General features: G+C 44.4%; 2 protein-coding genes and 1 long non-coding RNA gene across 7 annotated transcripts in view; 2 read left to right on the top strand and 1 right to left on the bottom strand.

The window, feature by feature from the left end:
• LOC109294976 overlaps positions 1-793 on the top strand; it is a 17,139-nt gene extending 16,346 nt beyond the window's left edge. The window contains exon 3 of the long non-coding RNA XR_002096659.1: positions 184-793. This is a non-coding gene — a long non-coding RNA (uncharacterized LOC109294976). The remainder of the gene's footprint in view (positions 1-183) is intronic.
• ARMC6 (armadillo repeat containing 6) overlaps positions 1-6,575 on the bottom strand; it is a 19,322-nt gene extending 12,747 nt beyond the window's left edge. The window contains exons 1-6 of one of the 2 annotated variants that reach the window (XM_019513609.1): positions 6,364-6,575; positions 4,444-4,600; positions 3,607-3,689; positions 2,279-2,849; positions 1,579-1,724; positions 804-935 (exon numbers count right to left, since the gene is read on the bottom strand). In XM_019513609.1, coding sequence (XP_019369154.1) covers positions 804-935; positions 1,579-1,724; positions 2,279-2,849; positions 3,607-3,689; positions 4,444-4,564 — 1,053 coding nt within the window. In that variant the 5' untranslated portion in view covers positions 4,565-4,600; positions 6,364-6,575. Of the gene's footprint in view, positions 1-803; positions 936-1,578; positions 1,725-2,278; positions 2,850-3,606; positions 3,690-4,443; positions 4,601-6,178; positions 6,204-6,363 lie in introns of those variants that run through there. The other variant, XM_019513610.1, reaches the window with a different exon arrangement.
• Positions 6,576-6,714: 139 nt separating this feature from the next.
• SUGP2 (SURP and G-patch domain containing 2) overlaps positions 6,715-16,409 on the top strand; it is a 27,573-nt gene continuing 17,878 nt past the window's right edge. For 2 of the 4 annotated variants that reach the window (XR_002096658.1, XM_019513607.1), the window contains exons 1-9: positions 6,715-6,814; positions 7,388-7,509; positions 7,925-9,415; positions 10,094-10,211; positions 11,725-12,233; positions 12,437-12,548; positions 13,321-13,838; positions 14,813-14,952; positions 15,924-16,060. Coding sequence is in view for 3 of the 4 variants with exons in the window: in XM_019513607.1 (XP_019369152.1) it covers positions 7,395-7,509; positions 7,925-9,415; positions 10,094-10,211; positions 11,725-12,233; positions 12,437-12,548; positions 13,321-13,838; positions 14,813-14,952; positions 15,924-16,060 (3,140 nt within the window). In the remaining variant the exon portion in view is untranslated. The remainder of the gene's footprint in view (positions 6,815-7,387; positions 7,510-7,924; positions 9,416-10,093; positions 10,212-11,724; positions 12,234-12,436; positions 12,549-13,320; positions 13,839-14,812; positions 14,953-15,923; positions 16,061-16,409) is intronic. The other 2 variants (XM_019513608.1, XM_019513606.1) reach the window with 2 other exon arrangements.

Genomic DNA, 16,409 nt, shown 5'->3' on the forward strand with positions numbered 1-16,409 from the left:
CCCCCCCCCCCCCCCCCCGACCTCAGGGAACCCCACAGGCAATGAGGGGCAAAGCTGAGTGCTGGGTGGGCTAGTCACCCATGGATGCAGCAAAGCCAATTTTCCAAGGGTGTTATACTGGGCTGCTGATGAGATGCAGCCAAATAATCAGCCTAGATAACAATGCCCTTTGTGTACCGACAGAACAGCATGGCTGACATCTCCTCACACCACTCCCACCAGCTGATGAGGAAGGGTCCACTGTACTCTGGAGTCCACTCACCCATAAGAGGGCTGACCAGCTTAAGCGAAAGGGGAACTGATGGTAAGACTGTTCTGCCATTAACAAAGCCAAGTCTCAGGTGTTGGTTTTACACAGATGTTTGTTTTAAACAGCCATCAAATCAGAATGATTTTCAGGAACAGCTGGATTTAAATTGCTGAGTTGGAGGGTGAAAGCCCTGTATCCAGTTTCCAATCATTTTGGCTACCTGACATCCTAGTACAGAATAAAACAGTTACTCGTTGTCAGTCACAGCATGGCTTTCATTAGTTGAGAGCACGTGAATGTTCAGGGGTCTGGCAAGTGGCTTGTTATGCTGCCCATGCTGGGAGCAGAATTCTACTTCTTGTGAGACAGCAATGCAAGTGCAGCTAGCGCTGCTCTGCTCCCAGTGTGTACAGGCTTTATTCTAACTCAAAAGTCATTTTGGGAATTAAAGTGATACTACCTAGGGGAGAAAAAGCAAACTTAAAACCTCATCTTCATGCCCGGGCACAGGGCCCCAGGCCCAGTCACCATCAGCACACATGCTTTAGCATACCTGGGGGTTGGCAAGGTGATGGTTCATAGCCAGCACAATGAGATCTGTTCCTCCAGCACTGATGATGGCATCTTTCACATCGTCGTTGCCTGCGATGGCCCGGACTGCGCTCAGCACCTGTTTCACCAGCTCCTGCATCCAACAAGAACAAAGTACAGCCCAGGGAGGAATGCATACTACATGCCCCTTCTGCAGGATCACAGCTACACAAGTGGATCACAGCTATGCAACCTGAATGGCAACACCCCTGAGAAATTCTGCACCCCTGCCTGGAGGATGCAACTGCCTGATGAGCCACGTTGTGTTCAGAACTCCCACCCCTCACAGGTGAGAAGCAGTTTTCGTGTAGCTTTGGAAAGGAGATCCAAATTGCCCTGCTTACAATGGCAGAGGCTTTCAAAGATGTCCAGAGGAATTGAGCACCCAAATCCCATTCAAATTACGTGGGACTCAGATAGCTGCTATAAAGAAGAGACCTCTGGTTCCTCTAGGAATAAGGCAGCTTATTTGCACATTTGGGAGGGTATCTGAGCTCCCTGCTTGACTAAAGCAGCACATGCAACCTCATGCTAGGTAACAGTGTCTGTGACAGGTACCAGGATAATCACCAATAACATGAGGGTCAGACCTCACTGGTGACCAGCATGCCTAATGTTTGCTCACATCTGGAAAATACTGTGAAGCAGGAAAAATACTACATGAATGTAATGCTGCATAGCCACCATCCCCAGGGTGCTCTGAGACAGGCAGCTCCTGCACCAGAGAGGGACCATACCTTTTGGTCAATGCAGTCAGCCAGCAGAGACACCATGAAATTCAAGCCTCCGAGGTCCACAATCTCTTGACAAAACTCATTCCGGACAGAAAGACGCGAGAGGGTTGCACACAGCTCAGTGAGAACACTGGAGTCCCCTGGGAATGCTGCAGAGGGAGAGAGATAAGCCAGGGAAATAAACGGGGCAAAAGACAGGGTTGGCCAGGGAGTATCACATGCCTTTTAGAAAAAGAATCAAGCAGGATTCTTCAGTGGGTTTCAGTCCAGATGTGAAGGGGCAAGCGCTTGCATTCCAGGGTTCCCCACGCCCCAACACTGGCTGGCACCCACCTCTAGAGACACTGTGGGTTGAATGAGCCATGGAGCCTGAATGCACCTTTTACTCAATGAAGGCCAAGCCTGAGACATGTTGTCTGAACCAACGCGCAGGATAAACCTGAACAACCATCTTGAGGTTAACTGCTGCTCTCCAACCAGGCAAGCCGCCAGCTCTGGAAACAGACATCCCAGAGAGGTGACAAGGTTTGCTGAAAGTCTTGCATGGTCACCAGGGAACAGAAGCTAGGACTCCTGATTTAGTCCCCTGCTGTGCCAATTACCCCAGCACAAAACAGGAACATCTGGAATTATGCAGCACATTCTTGAGCTAAGGGAGCAAGGAAGAGCTGAAAAGGGTTGGCAGCAGAGGAATTAATCCTACCTTTGGCAGCCTCTATGAGGATCTTTAAGCCATCGTTCTCTGCCACAATCATCCTGGCATGATCATGGGCATGGCCAAAGGGCACACGGATGTCATCATCAAAGGTCATGATCCGGAGCGCCGAACAAGCCTCTCGCACCAGGCTGGCATGGTTACCATGCTGGACAATAGCACTGGTCAGCAGTGGCAAGAGGCCACCTTTCACCAGGTCCTGGCGGTTCTGCTCATGTTTCAGACAGGCATGCCGGACGCATCGAATTCCCGCAAGCATCATTTCAACGTCATCTGCTTTTTCCTTCAGGGTTTGCAGCAGCATCTTCTGGCCAACAGAGTCAAGCAGGTCAGGCTGCCCCTCCATGAGGGCAGACAGAGCCTGGAGGGCCTGGAGCATAGTGCTTTCATCTCCTGAAGCAAGCCTACAGGCAGAGAGCACCACAGGATAGGCACCTTTCTGCCCAGCCAGGTAGCGAGAAGCCAGCTGCATTTTGCACTGCTTGCTCAAGCTTGCTAGGTGCTCACCAGCTACACTGAGTTCAGAGTCAGCGATGGATTTCCTGAGCCAATCCAATGTCTAAAGGAAGAGAATAATGGTTACTGTCCTCCCAGATCACATGGGAAAAATGACCCACTGCACAATCAGATTTGCTCCTTTCCAATTATCTTCTCCCTCCCCTTTTAAATTCAAAATGAATCTGGCACCAAGGAACACCAGCCAGCCAGCCATGGAGAGTGATGTTCTGTCTTTGTGCACAGAACAGAGTCAGAGGCAGAACAGGCTTCCCTGCCAACATGTCCCACTCAACCCTCTGTCCCTGTGGAAGCACCTGATCTGAAGATGGCTTTTGTGTCATGGACCAGCACACGCATTAGACTCAGACTGAGGCATGTGTCAACTGATACTCTCTGCTAACCTGGGCTGGACTGGGAGGGAGGAGTGGAGACGAAAGGCTCCATAGCATGTCACCAATCCTCACAACAGCCACCGACCACAGTGGCAGAGCTCACTGAAGCAGGCTGCCCCTTCTTTGCAGCCAGAGAAGAGGCTGCTCAGAGGCTATTCATAGCACTCCCTGCTGCTGCCAGCCAGGATGTAGTACTCTGCACTTATGTTGCCCCCCCACTTTGAGTTGCTCCAGGAGCTGACTCAGCACAGGCACCCCCTCATTTGGCAGGTAAGGAAGCTAGAAGTGCAGGGGGATAAGTCTGTTCCTGGGAGGCATCAGCAGAACTGGAAGGGGAGGCAAACCTGCTGATTCCTGACACAATATTCAAAGCACTGAATCATGCTGCTGACCCTGGGGGGCAACACTCACTTCATTTTTTCCTACCTGCAAAATCTCGTGCTTTTGCCCCTCACCGTTTTCAGAGGCAGGTCTCGGTGCAGCTTTTACAATGGTACTCAGATCAACACCTAAAAGGGAAGAGTGAAACAAGGTGGCTTTAGATGCATTAACTCTTGGCTGCACTGGGGAACAGCATAAGGCAACCCTCAGCAAAACATGGAGACAGACTAAAACAGAGCACAGATCAATGACTTAGGATGTCCCCCTACCCTCTGGAAGGGAGAGGAAGCCAAGAGAGTACCTTTGTTAAGAACCTGGTCACCTCTGGCTAAGTCTAACCTGAGGAAAGTTCGTGCTGCCTCTCTAAATCCCCCTTTGAAATGCCAATTAAAGAAGGTATTTCTATCCTGGCCCCTCTGTAAAACCCTGATGTTTATTGTAAATCAGTGATGCTGAAGGTACAGCCCATGGGACCTGGCCCCACACTCTGGATCCAGCCCATGGACTGGCTGCACCCCACTTATTCAGCCTCCATGTCAGAAAGGCTGAGAACCATTGTTGGAACAGATTCTGCATATCAATACAGGCCTTTGATCTACAAGCCAATTCCTCTGAAGAGCTCTGGGATCTTTCATACTGAAAGGAAATGACAAAGGACAGAAAAATGCTGTCCATTTTTGTCAGTCAGTCTCCAGCCAGAAGAACAGCTAAATACACATCCAGGGATTCTAACACCTCCAACTGGCCTCTGCTGAGAAGTAAGCTGACATGTCTGAAGGGTACCCAAAAGCTCAGCACAGATCCCCAGTTTGCAACATGACTAAACCATTCAAACAAATCTGTCTTACCCAACAGCTGCAGAGCAAAATTCATTTGCAGTACCTTGAGATTCAAACTGCTCCACAGCTTCTCTCACAGCTTCTTCTGGATCCATGTCAAATTCTGTGATGTTTTCTTGCACCACTTCATCAAATGTTTCCTGTGTAACTCGTTTGGAGGCCATTTTTATTGTTAAAAGAGGGCTGAACAACTTCCTGACCTGCCATTGGGAAAGACCAAAATTAGATTTGTTCCAAAATAATCTAAAACTTTGAGAACTAACAAGAAACCAGGTAACCAGCTGTTTGCCAGAATGAAAGCCCAGAACATGAACATGGCTAAAGAAAAAAGAGTAGAAACTATCCCCCACAGATGAGTCACCAAGTTACAAAAGCTCTGTCATCTCTCGCTGTTGAAGAATAATAGTTGTCACACCAATAAATGAAGCAAACGCAAAGCTGTTTTTAGGTCAGCGCTGCTCCATTTAAAGCACAGAACTTACAGAAACCAAGGCAAGAGAAGTGACTTAATCAATGCAAGACAGTTTCTGTATGCAGTGCCTGAAATTTAGAATCCAAGGGTCTGTCTATCTGTCTCTTTTAAGGATTCCAAGATCATCTCTGTAGCTTGCCACCTCATCAACTATATTTACTTCTAAATGTCATTCAGGGATTGAACCAGAGTCCAGCAAAAAAAAAGCACAGTAGAGAGCACTCCATTTAAGCGGACAGCATCAGGACTGGAAAAGGATAAGCACTTAGTCCAAGCATGCACTAACAAATTCAATATAAACAACGTTCATTAAATACAAGGCTCCTTAGCTTGTTTCTCAGCGTGCCTTATACCTCTAATAGCAGCCTTGAATTCCACAGGACCCAATCAGTTCAGCTGCTTAAGAAGCCATGAAATCGATGCTCCAAGTCAGCATCCCCCATTATGCACATTATGTAGGATTAGGTAAGAGAAAAGAGCAGAGCCTTTCTAAACTGGAGGCACCCTCATTGAGATACAAGGCACCCTTAGTTAAATGTGAGACCCACCTTGGAAAATTCCAAGCTTTTAGTTTTCACTCTTTTTTTGATTATGGCAAAATAATGGAGTAGAATTTCTGTTGCAAAGAACTCAGGAAGCAGAAGACTTTTAACGCTCCGGATTGCTCTCTGGGTTCATCTTACGAGAAGGCAGAGTAGAGGTGCAGCTTTACAGCCTAGCTAAATAATACATGCACAGAGGTGACAAGCTGTCACGAACCCACGTCTGCTTCATCAGAGGCTGAAGCAAACCCAGGTTCACGAAAGCTCGTGCTGTCTCTGTCGATCTTATTTAGCGAGTCTATAAGGGGGTGTCTCTGCCCTGGCTGGTGACTGACTGCATACTCAGGGCTCACCACCTCTCTCTTCCAGGTGAATCACGTTTGCAGCACCCGGCGGGGTAGAGAAGGGGTGCCGAGAGCCCCTGCCCCAGAGCGGCCTGCGCTTTAGGGTCGTTGGTCGTAGCTGCGTTGGTTTAAGGACACAGGCAGACAAGGTACTTCGAGTAGATGTGAGATCTTTTATTAGACCAGCTACATTGTTGGAAAAATTGTTCTTTGCAAGCTTTCGGGCACAAAAAAAGATGGGTATTTGAGCCCGAAAGCTTGCAAAGAACAGTTCTCCCAACAATTTAGTTGATCTAATCAAAGATCTCACATCTACGCAAAGAAGTGTGTCTGGAGCAGTCTACGTGCTTAGTCAGCGCCGTGTGCTTTGGGGACACGAGCAGAGGAAGTGGAACACATTACATACATCACACAACTCACCACGAATCGCGTGATAAATGTAACACTGGCCACACGTGCAGGGTAACTATCACGCCAGAAATACGCCCGCCCAGGTATAAAAAGAGCCAAGCAGCTGGGCCCAGGCGCAAACGTGGGCAGCTCCAGCCGGGATGGGCAGGGAGGTGACAGCCCGCGGCCCCCGGCGCGGCCGCTCCCCGCCTGACCTTTGTCCTTCACGCCTCGCCGTAGCTGCGGACGTTCCGTCCCAGGCGACAAGGAGCGAGAGGCGCTGCGAAAAGGCGGTGGCTGCAGACAGGATGACCCCCCTCGGCCGCCATACGCGCTCCCCAGGCGCCTAGTGTGCTTACGCATTAGCCGGCCCCGCGTGAGAGAGGTCGCGGGCGCTCAGGCACAGCACGAAAAAGAGCTCAGGGAGCGGTGTAGGCGCTTGCGCACAGACCACGCATGCGCACTGTAAAGCTAGTTGTACCCCGTGCGCAGGCGCCACCTGAGCGATTCTCTCTGGAGAGTCTGGGGACGCCTTGTGGCGCTCCCAGGACCTAGGGTGGCCGCTGCGCATGCGCCGTGGTTGGCGTTGCGCGAGGGGTTGTGGGAGCTTCCGGCGTGCCTGAGAAGCGGCGGGTGTGGGGCTGGGGGACTTCCGGCCCGGCTGAGGTGAGGGCCGAGCGGGCAGGGAGGGCCTGTAGTGGCGGCGAGGCTGGCGGCAGGGGAGAGAAAGAGAGTTGGGGCCCAGCCTGGAGACACCGGGGGCGGCCTGGGGCCCCTAGGGGAGACGGGTACCATCGTTATCCTCATCTTCATCCCCTCCCCTCCCTCTGCACCTCGTGGGGAGCCACCTCAGCCCACCCCCCAGAGACAAGGACTGGGGAGGGGGAGAGCAGCAGGTGCGGTGGAACGAAGGGTGCTTGTGTCTTCCCTGGAGGCCAAAAGTGACATTTCCCTGTAGTGTCAGCCGCATGCTGGGGCTCGCTGCGTGGCCACCTGGCAACTAGACTCTTGTGTCACACAGGGAAAACACTCTGGGAAGGTTGCTCTGCCCCTCGTTCGACTCTAAACTGAAAGCTGTACCCCTAACAGAGACCCCTCTGGTGCGAGAGCATGCATGTCACCGTAAACACCCCCTCAGTCGGCGGAGGCCGTTCATGCCCGCTCATAAGGATCAAATCTAGCGGCAGCTCTAAAATGCATTCAGGTCTGTGAAATGCAACTGTGCCCCTCTCACTGCAGGGTATAAATGGCCTCCAGAAGAATCACGCGGGAAGCTTTTGACGCTGTGGTGCAAGATAAAGTTAAAAGGTATCGGATGGACCGAAGCGATGCTATGGAGGAAACAGTCCATCGGTTTAAAGGTAATGTCACGAGCAAGCCCTGAGCGTGACTTGCCACTGGGTTATGCGGAAAACATAGGGTTGAATTTTTCGATAGTTGTGCATCTAAAAATGTGCTACTACGTGCTTCCTTCAGCGTAGTTTTACTCTTTGTTCCTTTGTCGGAAAGAACAGGCATATGCTACGAGTGACAGCATCGCAAACAGCTTGTATCTGTTCAGCGACAATCCTCAGTGTTTTCAAAGCTTTTCTAAAGTATTTTGATAAACAGTTGGAGACAATTTTTACATTTCTCAGAATTAGATGTAGATGCTAATTCTCAATGTTGTGGAGTACAGGCTGCTCAGGTGTCTAAATGCGTGAATTTGAATTTTTCTAGTCGTATCCATGTGTTGCAAGTAACATTAATTTCTTCTGTCCATCCTGTCCCTCGTAGCTCATTCAAGACCTATCCCAAGACCCAGGTATGAAGACAGTTTCCATGACGACGGCAGATATTCACATGATGGTCCCCAACATCTTCCTCATGACGACTGGAGAGAAGATCCTAGGGAGGATTATCCAGGGCCTTCCTATAGATCTAATAGTCCTCTCATGAGGAAAGATGACTACTACCATGACCACTATGTCCGCCCAGCCTCTCGGGACCGGGACTATGTCCGCCCAGCCTCTCGGGACCGGGACTATGACCATCCACATCCTTGGGAATCCTCAAGGCCCCATGATGCTGATTTTGGCCCTTCCGACCTCTTGGGTGATTTTAGATCTCCAGGACTCATGGAGGAGGAGTATGGGAACATGGAAAGTGAGGAATATGACCTGGAATATGGGCTTCAGTCTGAGGGTGAGTTCGGACCTCCAGTACGGAGAGGCAGCATTGGCAGAGGAAGGGTTCTGCGAGGAAAACATATTACAAGAGGCACTATTAAAACTAAAGTATTTAAAGGAGATGTCATAGCTCCTCTAAAGAAATGGAACACTAAAAAACCATCGCCAGTAACTGATCAAAAGTCAACTCTAGAACCTGATCAGATGCCAGAATCTACAGAACGACCTAACCAGAGGACAGCAGCTGCTCAGCAACCAACTCCACGACCTAATCAGAGGCTAGCTGTGTCAGCCCAGAGGCCTGTTCTCCGGCTTACTAAGCCTGCGCATGTTTTCAGAGAACTGAACTTTGACCTTGTGGACAAATCTGACATTTTTTCAACATTTGGAATAGAAATAATTAAATGGGCTGGATTTCACACAATAAAACATGATGCAGAATTCTCACGGCTCTTTAGAGCCCTCTTTAGGCTGGAGACAGAAACGTGTGCAAAAATGCTTGCTTCTTTCAAGTGCCCGCTAAAGCCAGAACACAGGGATTACTGTTTCTTCACAATCAAGGGTTTACAACACACTGCACTGAAGACACCCAAAGTAGACAATGAGTTCTTAAACATGCTGTTGGACAAAGGTGCTGTGAAGACAAAGAACTGCTTCTTTGAAATAATAAAACCTTTCGATAAATATGTGATGAGACTCCAAGATCGTCTTCTAAAGTGCGTCACACCTCTGCTTATGGCCTGCAATGCCTATGAGCTAAGCATAAAGACAAGTGGTTTCAGTAATCTCACAGAAATGGCAAATGCTTTTGAGACCACCATTTCTCTGTGTCGTAAGTCTCTAGCACTTCTGGGCCAAACTTTTGCATTAGCTTCTGTTTTCAGGCAAGAGAAAATACTCGAGGCTGTTGGTCTCCAGGAGATGGCTCCAGCACCAACTTCATTTCCAAATTTTGATGATTCAACATTGTTTGGAAGAGAGTACATAGAGAACTTGAAAGCTTGGCTTGAGAAAAGTGGGTATCCACTTCAGATGAAGAAAATAGAACCAGAATCCACTATACAGCTTAAGGCAACTTCTCCTGACACAAAGGCTAAAAGTAAGAGCAAGTAAAAGTGTCACAAAATGTATGACAAAAGTAGGATGGTAGAGTCAAAGGCAGATACAGTAGCTGAATTTACTTCCAACTTTTTTTTAAATTTGACCAGTGTTACATTTTATTTGAAATGAGATCTAACCATCAGTGCTTGCAATATCCTAGTACATACTTCTTGCCAATTTATTATTTAACCTTTTTATGGTTTTTCATCCAATTTTCAGATTAATTCCTGTTAATACCAACTTGAAATAATTTTACGATTCTGACATTTTTGGAGTTACACATTAAAATTTGAAACCAAAAATTTAATTCCTAGGATAACAGGTCATTTATATATAGATATAGAGATATCTGTATCTATATACTGTTACTTATTACAATTTACCTTGTGATGTCTCTCCTTCCATTTCTTCCATTGTTTGACTAGGAATTGAAATTAGATTCACCAGCTTGTAATTGCCAAATTGTAAATACAAATTCATTGTAACATAACAGCTGTACTTCCAACCCTCCACCATTTTAATTATTTCCCCTTGTTACAACACTGTTATAACAGCATAGCAATTTAAAAGTAGCTGGCTTATTCTTGAAAAATTGTTATAAACTTGACTAGATATCTTGCCATTCTACTGATGATGATGATGATAATACTATGACCATGCTTTATTTTTGTTACAGTCCCTCAGCGTGCTGATCGGAGAGTTGTAGAGACAATTGAGAAGCTAGTGAACAGCATTGTTTCGGGTACTTTGTCTGCAAAAGAAAAAAATGCTCAAAAGGGCTCCCCTGACTATTGGTAGGTGTTCTGGTGAAGTTCATCCTAAATATGGTGTAAAACTACTTTGCTTCTCTTTTATGTTTGATCCTACTCTATTAAAGTGAACGGGAGCTTTAACTTTGACTTTGTTGGGTGCAGGATTAAATCTGTAATGTATTTCATCTCAATATCTGACAGCATTTACAAATGGTAATTGAGCCCCTTGACATACCTGGAAAGTAAGTGGTATCTTCCCTGAAGTTCTGATTTTTTAGTCCTCTACTCTCTAGTAGACTAGACTTTGGATCTGTCAATCCAAAAACAAATAGCAAAAAAACATTTTGGTACAAATCCATGAGAAATGCAGCTTTAACAGATGTACTTGTGAATAATGTGTTTAATTCTTTACAGGCTGAGACACTTGATTTCAAGTATTGTGTAGTCTTAATATTTTTTCAAGTACAATTCATTTTGTACTGATGGTGATTTTTTTTTGTGTGAAATTTAAATTGTAGGTTACATTAAACTGAAAATGAAAAGTTACATAATGGTCTGTGAAAGCCTGCTGCTGGGTGCAATGCTGTTATCTGACACTGATTTAATTTGGTTGGCTTTTCACATGAATCGTTTATTTCAAAAAGAAAAAAGACCTCCCTTTCTTCTGAGTATCCTGTACTGACCTTTCTTGGGGCAGATCCCTTTGTCCACACTCAGCCTCATGGCTCCAGGAAGGGACAGGTATCTGCCTACATAAAGTTTCTAGCAAGCTTGTGATTTAATTTACAGCAGGTTTGTAAAGACCTGAATTTAACCCTGATTTCAGTTTCAGGCAGGCAAAAATAATGTTCAGGAATTACTCCAACCAAGTCATTTTTAACATTGGCAGTTTGTAGGACGTGTTTATATATGACTTCTGTCTTTACAGAAGTAATAAGTTAGGATTACTATAATTGAAAAGGTAAGCACCAAATTATGTGGACAATAATTGGTCCCCAGTTATTGAATGTACCCAAACACCTTGTTAATTTTAAGCATATGAATAGTCTTATTATCAGTGCAGTACCTGTCATATGCTAAAGCACCTTTCTAAATGAGGGCCTTAGTGTGTAGTCAGTTTTATTAGCTGTTGTCCTGTACAAATAGTAAGTTTTCTCTTCTTGCTGAAAAGAAGAGTGATATTTGGGTGGTAATTGGGACACAATACAGGTCACTTATTTTCCTAAGCAAAATTGTTTCAAATTAGACCACTTAAAATGCAAAGTGACAGCGTCTCTTTGAATTGCAGTATAGCTGAATGATTGCTTGCTACTCCTGTTATATGAAAGCTGTTTAAGCTTTATTAGTGTGGCATAACTTGGTTTTGTCTACTTAAGAAATTGAACTACCTCTTGTTCTAAGAAAGGCTCATACCTTCAGGCTTGGTTAGGGTATGTGTTTCTCAATTTTATGGTCAGTTACCATGAGAAATCTAATGTGAGACATTAAAAGTACTAGTGTTGCTTTTGGCATATGATTTTGTTACATGTGCATTCATTTTTCTTTTCTGATGTAGGTTCTTGTCTGAAGAAAATAGTCTAGAATACAAATATTACAGACTGAAGTTATCAGAGATGCAGCGGTTGACTTCATCTACAAAGGGGGGAGATGGAGAGGGGAGAACACCAGAAGAATGTGCAACGGAATCAGTGAGGGCCATGTTGTATGCAAAGAAAGTAGCAAGTATTAAGAAAAGACTCTTTAAAAGGAAAAGACCTGGCATTATTGCACGGCGTGGAGTTCGAGGCAGGAAAGTGAGAAAAACAACCATAGGGACGCAGACCGTGCTGTCAGCTGGTACGATGCTAAAACGTCAAGACAAACATACCCAAGGCTCCATTCAGACAAAGCCTTCTGTATCGGAAACCAGCCTTTCTGAGAGAGACTCATCCTTGGATGCAGCTGAATCTTCACGGTGTGCCACCACGCCAGAAGTTTCACTGCCACTGGGAGCAGTCGGTGACACTGAGAATTTATCAGCCTCACCTGGACATTCCCAGATACTGTTGTCTCAGTTCCCTGATGGTAGGTGAATATTTAAGATTAGTTCATAGATGCTAACTTACTATGAAGAAGGCTTGTATTCAGACATCAAAAAATGTTCTACCTGGAATTTTTATTTTAAGTCTTGGCATTGACATAAAGCCTAGAGTCCTCAGCCATGTTGGGGCCATATTGTTTTAGGCATTGTACAAGTATATAGAAAATGATCTTTTTGTCACTTGCAGTGGATGCTAGAACAATGGAAACTGCTGAGAAGTTTGCCAAGTTCGTTGCTCAGGTGGGACCAGAAATTGAGCAGTTCAGTATAGATAACAGTGCGGATAACCCAGATCTTTGGTGAGTAACATGGATCACCATATATGCAAATGTAGGTGTAAAGATGCCTCATAAGAGAAATTACAGTGCAAATCTTTCCCCGTAGAATTAGACCACCAAAGAGACTTTTGTTTATTGTTAGCATTAAGTTACACAGCTCTGCTGAATATAATTGTTTCATGGTTGATGTTGCATATAAGTATGTCTAGGATTTCAGGATTTGGGCTTTAGGACCAGACCAGATAACTGATCCATCTTGTTGGTTTTGATACTGATGTTCATGGTGAATATATGAAGCTTTGGAGCAGGATAAAATCACTGCACAATTGTCTAGTCAATGAAGGTGCAATTTTGTTTCACACCTGTAAATGCTCAGTTTGCATCTGAAGCAGTGTAAATTTCACCTGCTAAATAATTTCAACTGCAAGTGGTCTGGGCAAACCTTGGGCAAGTTGCTGCTTTTCTCTTTGCCATCATTTCCCCATCTGTTTAAAAAAAAAAAAAAAAAAAAAAAAAAAAAAAAAAAAAAAAAAAAAAAAAAAAAAGACTGGCTCCTTTTGTAAAGCATGTTGTGATTTATTGGTATAAAATACTGTATAAGCATTCAAGATTGTAATGTTACCTGGTAGGTAGAGGATTCCCACAGTATTTCATAGTAGTTTAAAAATACCACTTGAATGAGAATGTTAACACTTTTAAGTAATGCTTTTTAATATCTAATTTTATGTTAGTTTAAGGGAAGTCCCTGTTGGTTTTTTTAAATTACATTAAAAGTATTTAAATCTTTGTTCAGGTTCCTACAGGATCAAAACAGTTCTGCTTTCAGATTTTACCGAATGAAAGTCTATGAATTATGCCCATCTATCAACTTCAGTGCTGTATCAGAAACAACTGTACCTGGGGGAAGTGCTAAACCTGGAGGAAAAAATCTGGATCATTCAGAAGAGGAGGAGGAAGAGGAAGAAGATAATGAGGAAGAAGAGGAAGAAGCTGAACTCGAAGAGATCTCCCAACCATTGGAAAAAACTGGAGTGGAAATGGAGCGAACAGGAGAGGGAGAAGAAAACATCTCAGCAGCTGGGACTGAAGAGATCCCACCTGAAGAGTTACTTTCCAAAACAGGAGAAGTACCTCCAACGGGGGAAATGCAGCCAGCCTCAACTTCTGATAGCACTGCGTCAAATCTGTCAGCACAGACACCAGTTCCTACTCCTGGTACCCCGTTTCCTCGCAAAAGAATTAGCAGCAAGTCTCTGAAAGTTGGCATGATTCCTGCATCTAAAAGAGTGTGCCTCATTGAGGAACCAAAGGGTAAGTACCTCTTCAAGGCTGTGTTGTGCCTCCTGGCCAGAAGTCCCTGAAATCCTGTGGTTTTAGTTGCTGCTCCATGAAATGCTATGTTCATTTTCATCCAATGAATTATAAAATATTTATTTTAAAGGCCCATTCAATTGTCATGGGCACCAATAAAGTGATAGACAGGTATTCCATTCTGGTGTAATAATACAACTTGCTTCTAGCTTCATTGACATAGTAGTGCAAATATTGTATACACAGGCTCACTCCATATATGTATCAGTTGCCTACAGGCCTTTCTCTTTGGTTTAAACAAAGTGCAGGAGAGCTCTTTTGGAGGGGGGGTCACAATGTTTTTCAGGTGGAGCACTGATTAAAATCTGACAGCAAACAGCCTTAAAAAGACTAATAAGTCTGAATGTTTTATAAAAATGTTAATACAGAAGTATTTTGGTCTTGGTATTTTCTTCATATTTATTTGATAGTTTGTCAAGTAGTTGGCATCATGGCCATATTACAGGAAAATCGATCTAACAGTTCAGAAGCCTATACTGAAAAAGGACTACTGTACTTTTAACGAGTGTTCTTTACATGCATAGATAAGAATAGTATAGGAGCAAATGATGACATGCGTATTATGGAAACAAGACACTATGAACCGGTTTCATCAAACAGTTATTGAAGTTGGTAGAGTTTTATGTGACATGTAGTTGTAAATTTTGATCCTCAGACTATATTCCTTTCATGGAGAACTTTCAAAGGCAAAAGAGCAGTTTTGTTGCATTTTACTCTGAAAGTGGATGAGAATTAGGCACCCACCTCCTATTTTGCCTTTTGAAAACTATCCTTTTCTTTCTTATGTACTTTAATTTCCTGAGTGGTAATGAAGTAAGGCATTCCATGGAAGTTGTCACAGATAAGTATTTTGCTGGTTCTGTTACAATTGATTATCTTTATGGTTGACCTTTTGTCTCTGATTTGACTTTTAGTTCATGAACCTGTCAGAATTGCTTATGACAGGCCTCGTGGTCGTCCTGTTACAAAGAAGAAGAAGGTGAGGGAACTTTTTGTTCACGACTCTGCACGCACAGTGTCTCTCTTTGGTGAAAACAGCTCTTTCACAGTTCCTGTAAGTGCATGCTATTGCTATTAAATTAGTTAGAACCTAAGGGCCTTAATCATGCAAGGGGTTGGATGTAATTTGGGAGGAGATAAGTGCTGTCAGCTGCCATGAGTGTCAGAGTTGAACACCTCATGGGATCTGATGCCATGTTGAAAAGTTGCTTGTTAATCTCTGTAGTAAAAATGGAATCAAGTCTGCATATTCCACTACATGGTGGAAACTCTTTAACATGTAGCAATGTACCATGTAGATCAGTGGTTCTCAAACTTTTTTTTTTTTTTGCGGACCACTTGAAAATTGCTGAGGGTCTCGGCAGACCACTTATACTTTTTTTGTTCTACAAATCAAAGCACACAACTCATATTTTAATATCAGTAGTCTTACCTTACAAGTACAGATATTCTTGATTGTGCTGCAACCTTTCTGCAGACCACCTGAATGGAGCTCGCAGACCACAGTTTGAGAACCTCTGTAAATCATTTTTATGAAATCTTGTATGGCTGAGGTGAAATTTCCTAATGGACCCAACAAATGCAGAGTTTTCACTATGAAAACGAGGGGCAATGATTTTTGACCAGCTAACATTTTCACAAATTTGGGAGGCTGATGTAAGCATGCTGAAATGGCATTACATTTTGTAATAGAGACCCAGTTACTGACAAAAAAAACCTCCTTATTTTGTATTTGTTGGGAAACGCAACTACCTTTATGGTACAGAAGCAGATGCTAACTACTGTTTTTGAGTGTCTGGTTAAACAAGTTTACAGATGCATTCATCCCATATTAAATTGGCCACCTAAGCATTTTATCAGACCTTTTCCCTGCAGATAAAGAAACACCACTTAAGAATGTACTTTAAAAATTATTTCTGTACTTTCAGGACCTTGGTAGATTCAGTTTGCAGGAGCTTCCTGCTGGAGAGTTCAAATTTGTGACTGTACCAGAAACTAGGATGTCTGCTGTTTTTCTCTCTGCAGAAACCAAAAGACTTAGAATTTTCACACAAGAAATTGACAAACAAGAATGTGGGTTTCCAGATGCTTCAGAAGATGGGCTGGCAAGAGGGACATGGTCTTGGTACACAAGGAAAAGGAATCAAAGAGCCTGTGAAAGTGTATGTAATGAGAACAAACTGCAGAAATATTAGATGCATGTGGAAAGTGCTGTGTTCCTAATAGCAACGTGGGTAACCTGGCCTGCCCTGAGGGGATCAGTTCAGTATGTCATTTCCATTCCTGATCTTCTTTCTGCTCCCTAAGCTGATCAAAGCTGAGAGTGGAGGCCGCATGCCTCTACTAATCAGATTGGGTGGGACCTGGTGTTCTAAAGGGCATCAGGAAACTATTTCTCCCAGTCTTCAGTAATGTCCATTCAGATGGAAAGGAAAGAGCCTCCCTTTAGAACACCAGGTCCCACCCAATCTGATTAGTAGAGGCATGCGGCCTCCACTCTCAGCTTTGATC

Source organism: Gavialis gangeticus, unplaced genomic scaffold (assembly GCF_001723915.1).
Source record: "Gavialis gangeticus isolate Ggan-Ray unplaced genomic scaffold, GavGan_comp1, whole genome shotgun sequence".
Taxonomy (NCBI): domain Eukaryota; kingdom Metazoa; phylum Chordata; order Crocodylia; family Gavialidae; genus Gavialis; species Gavialis gangeticus.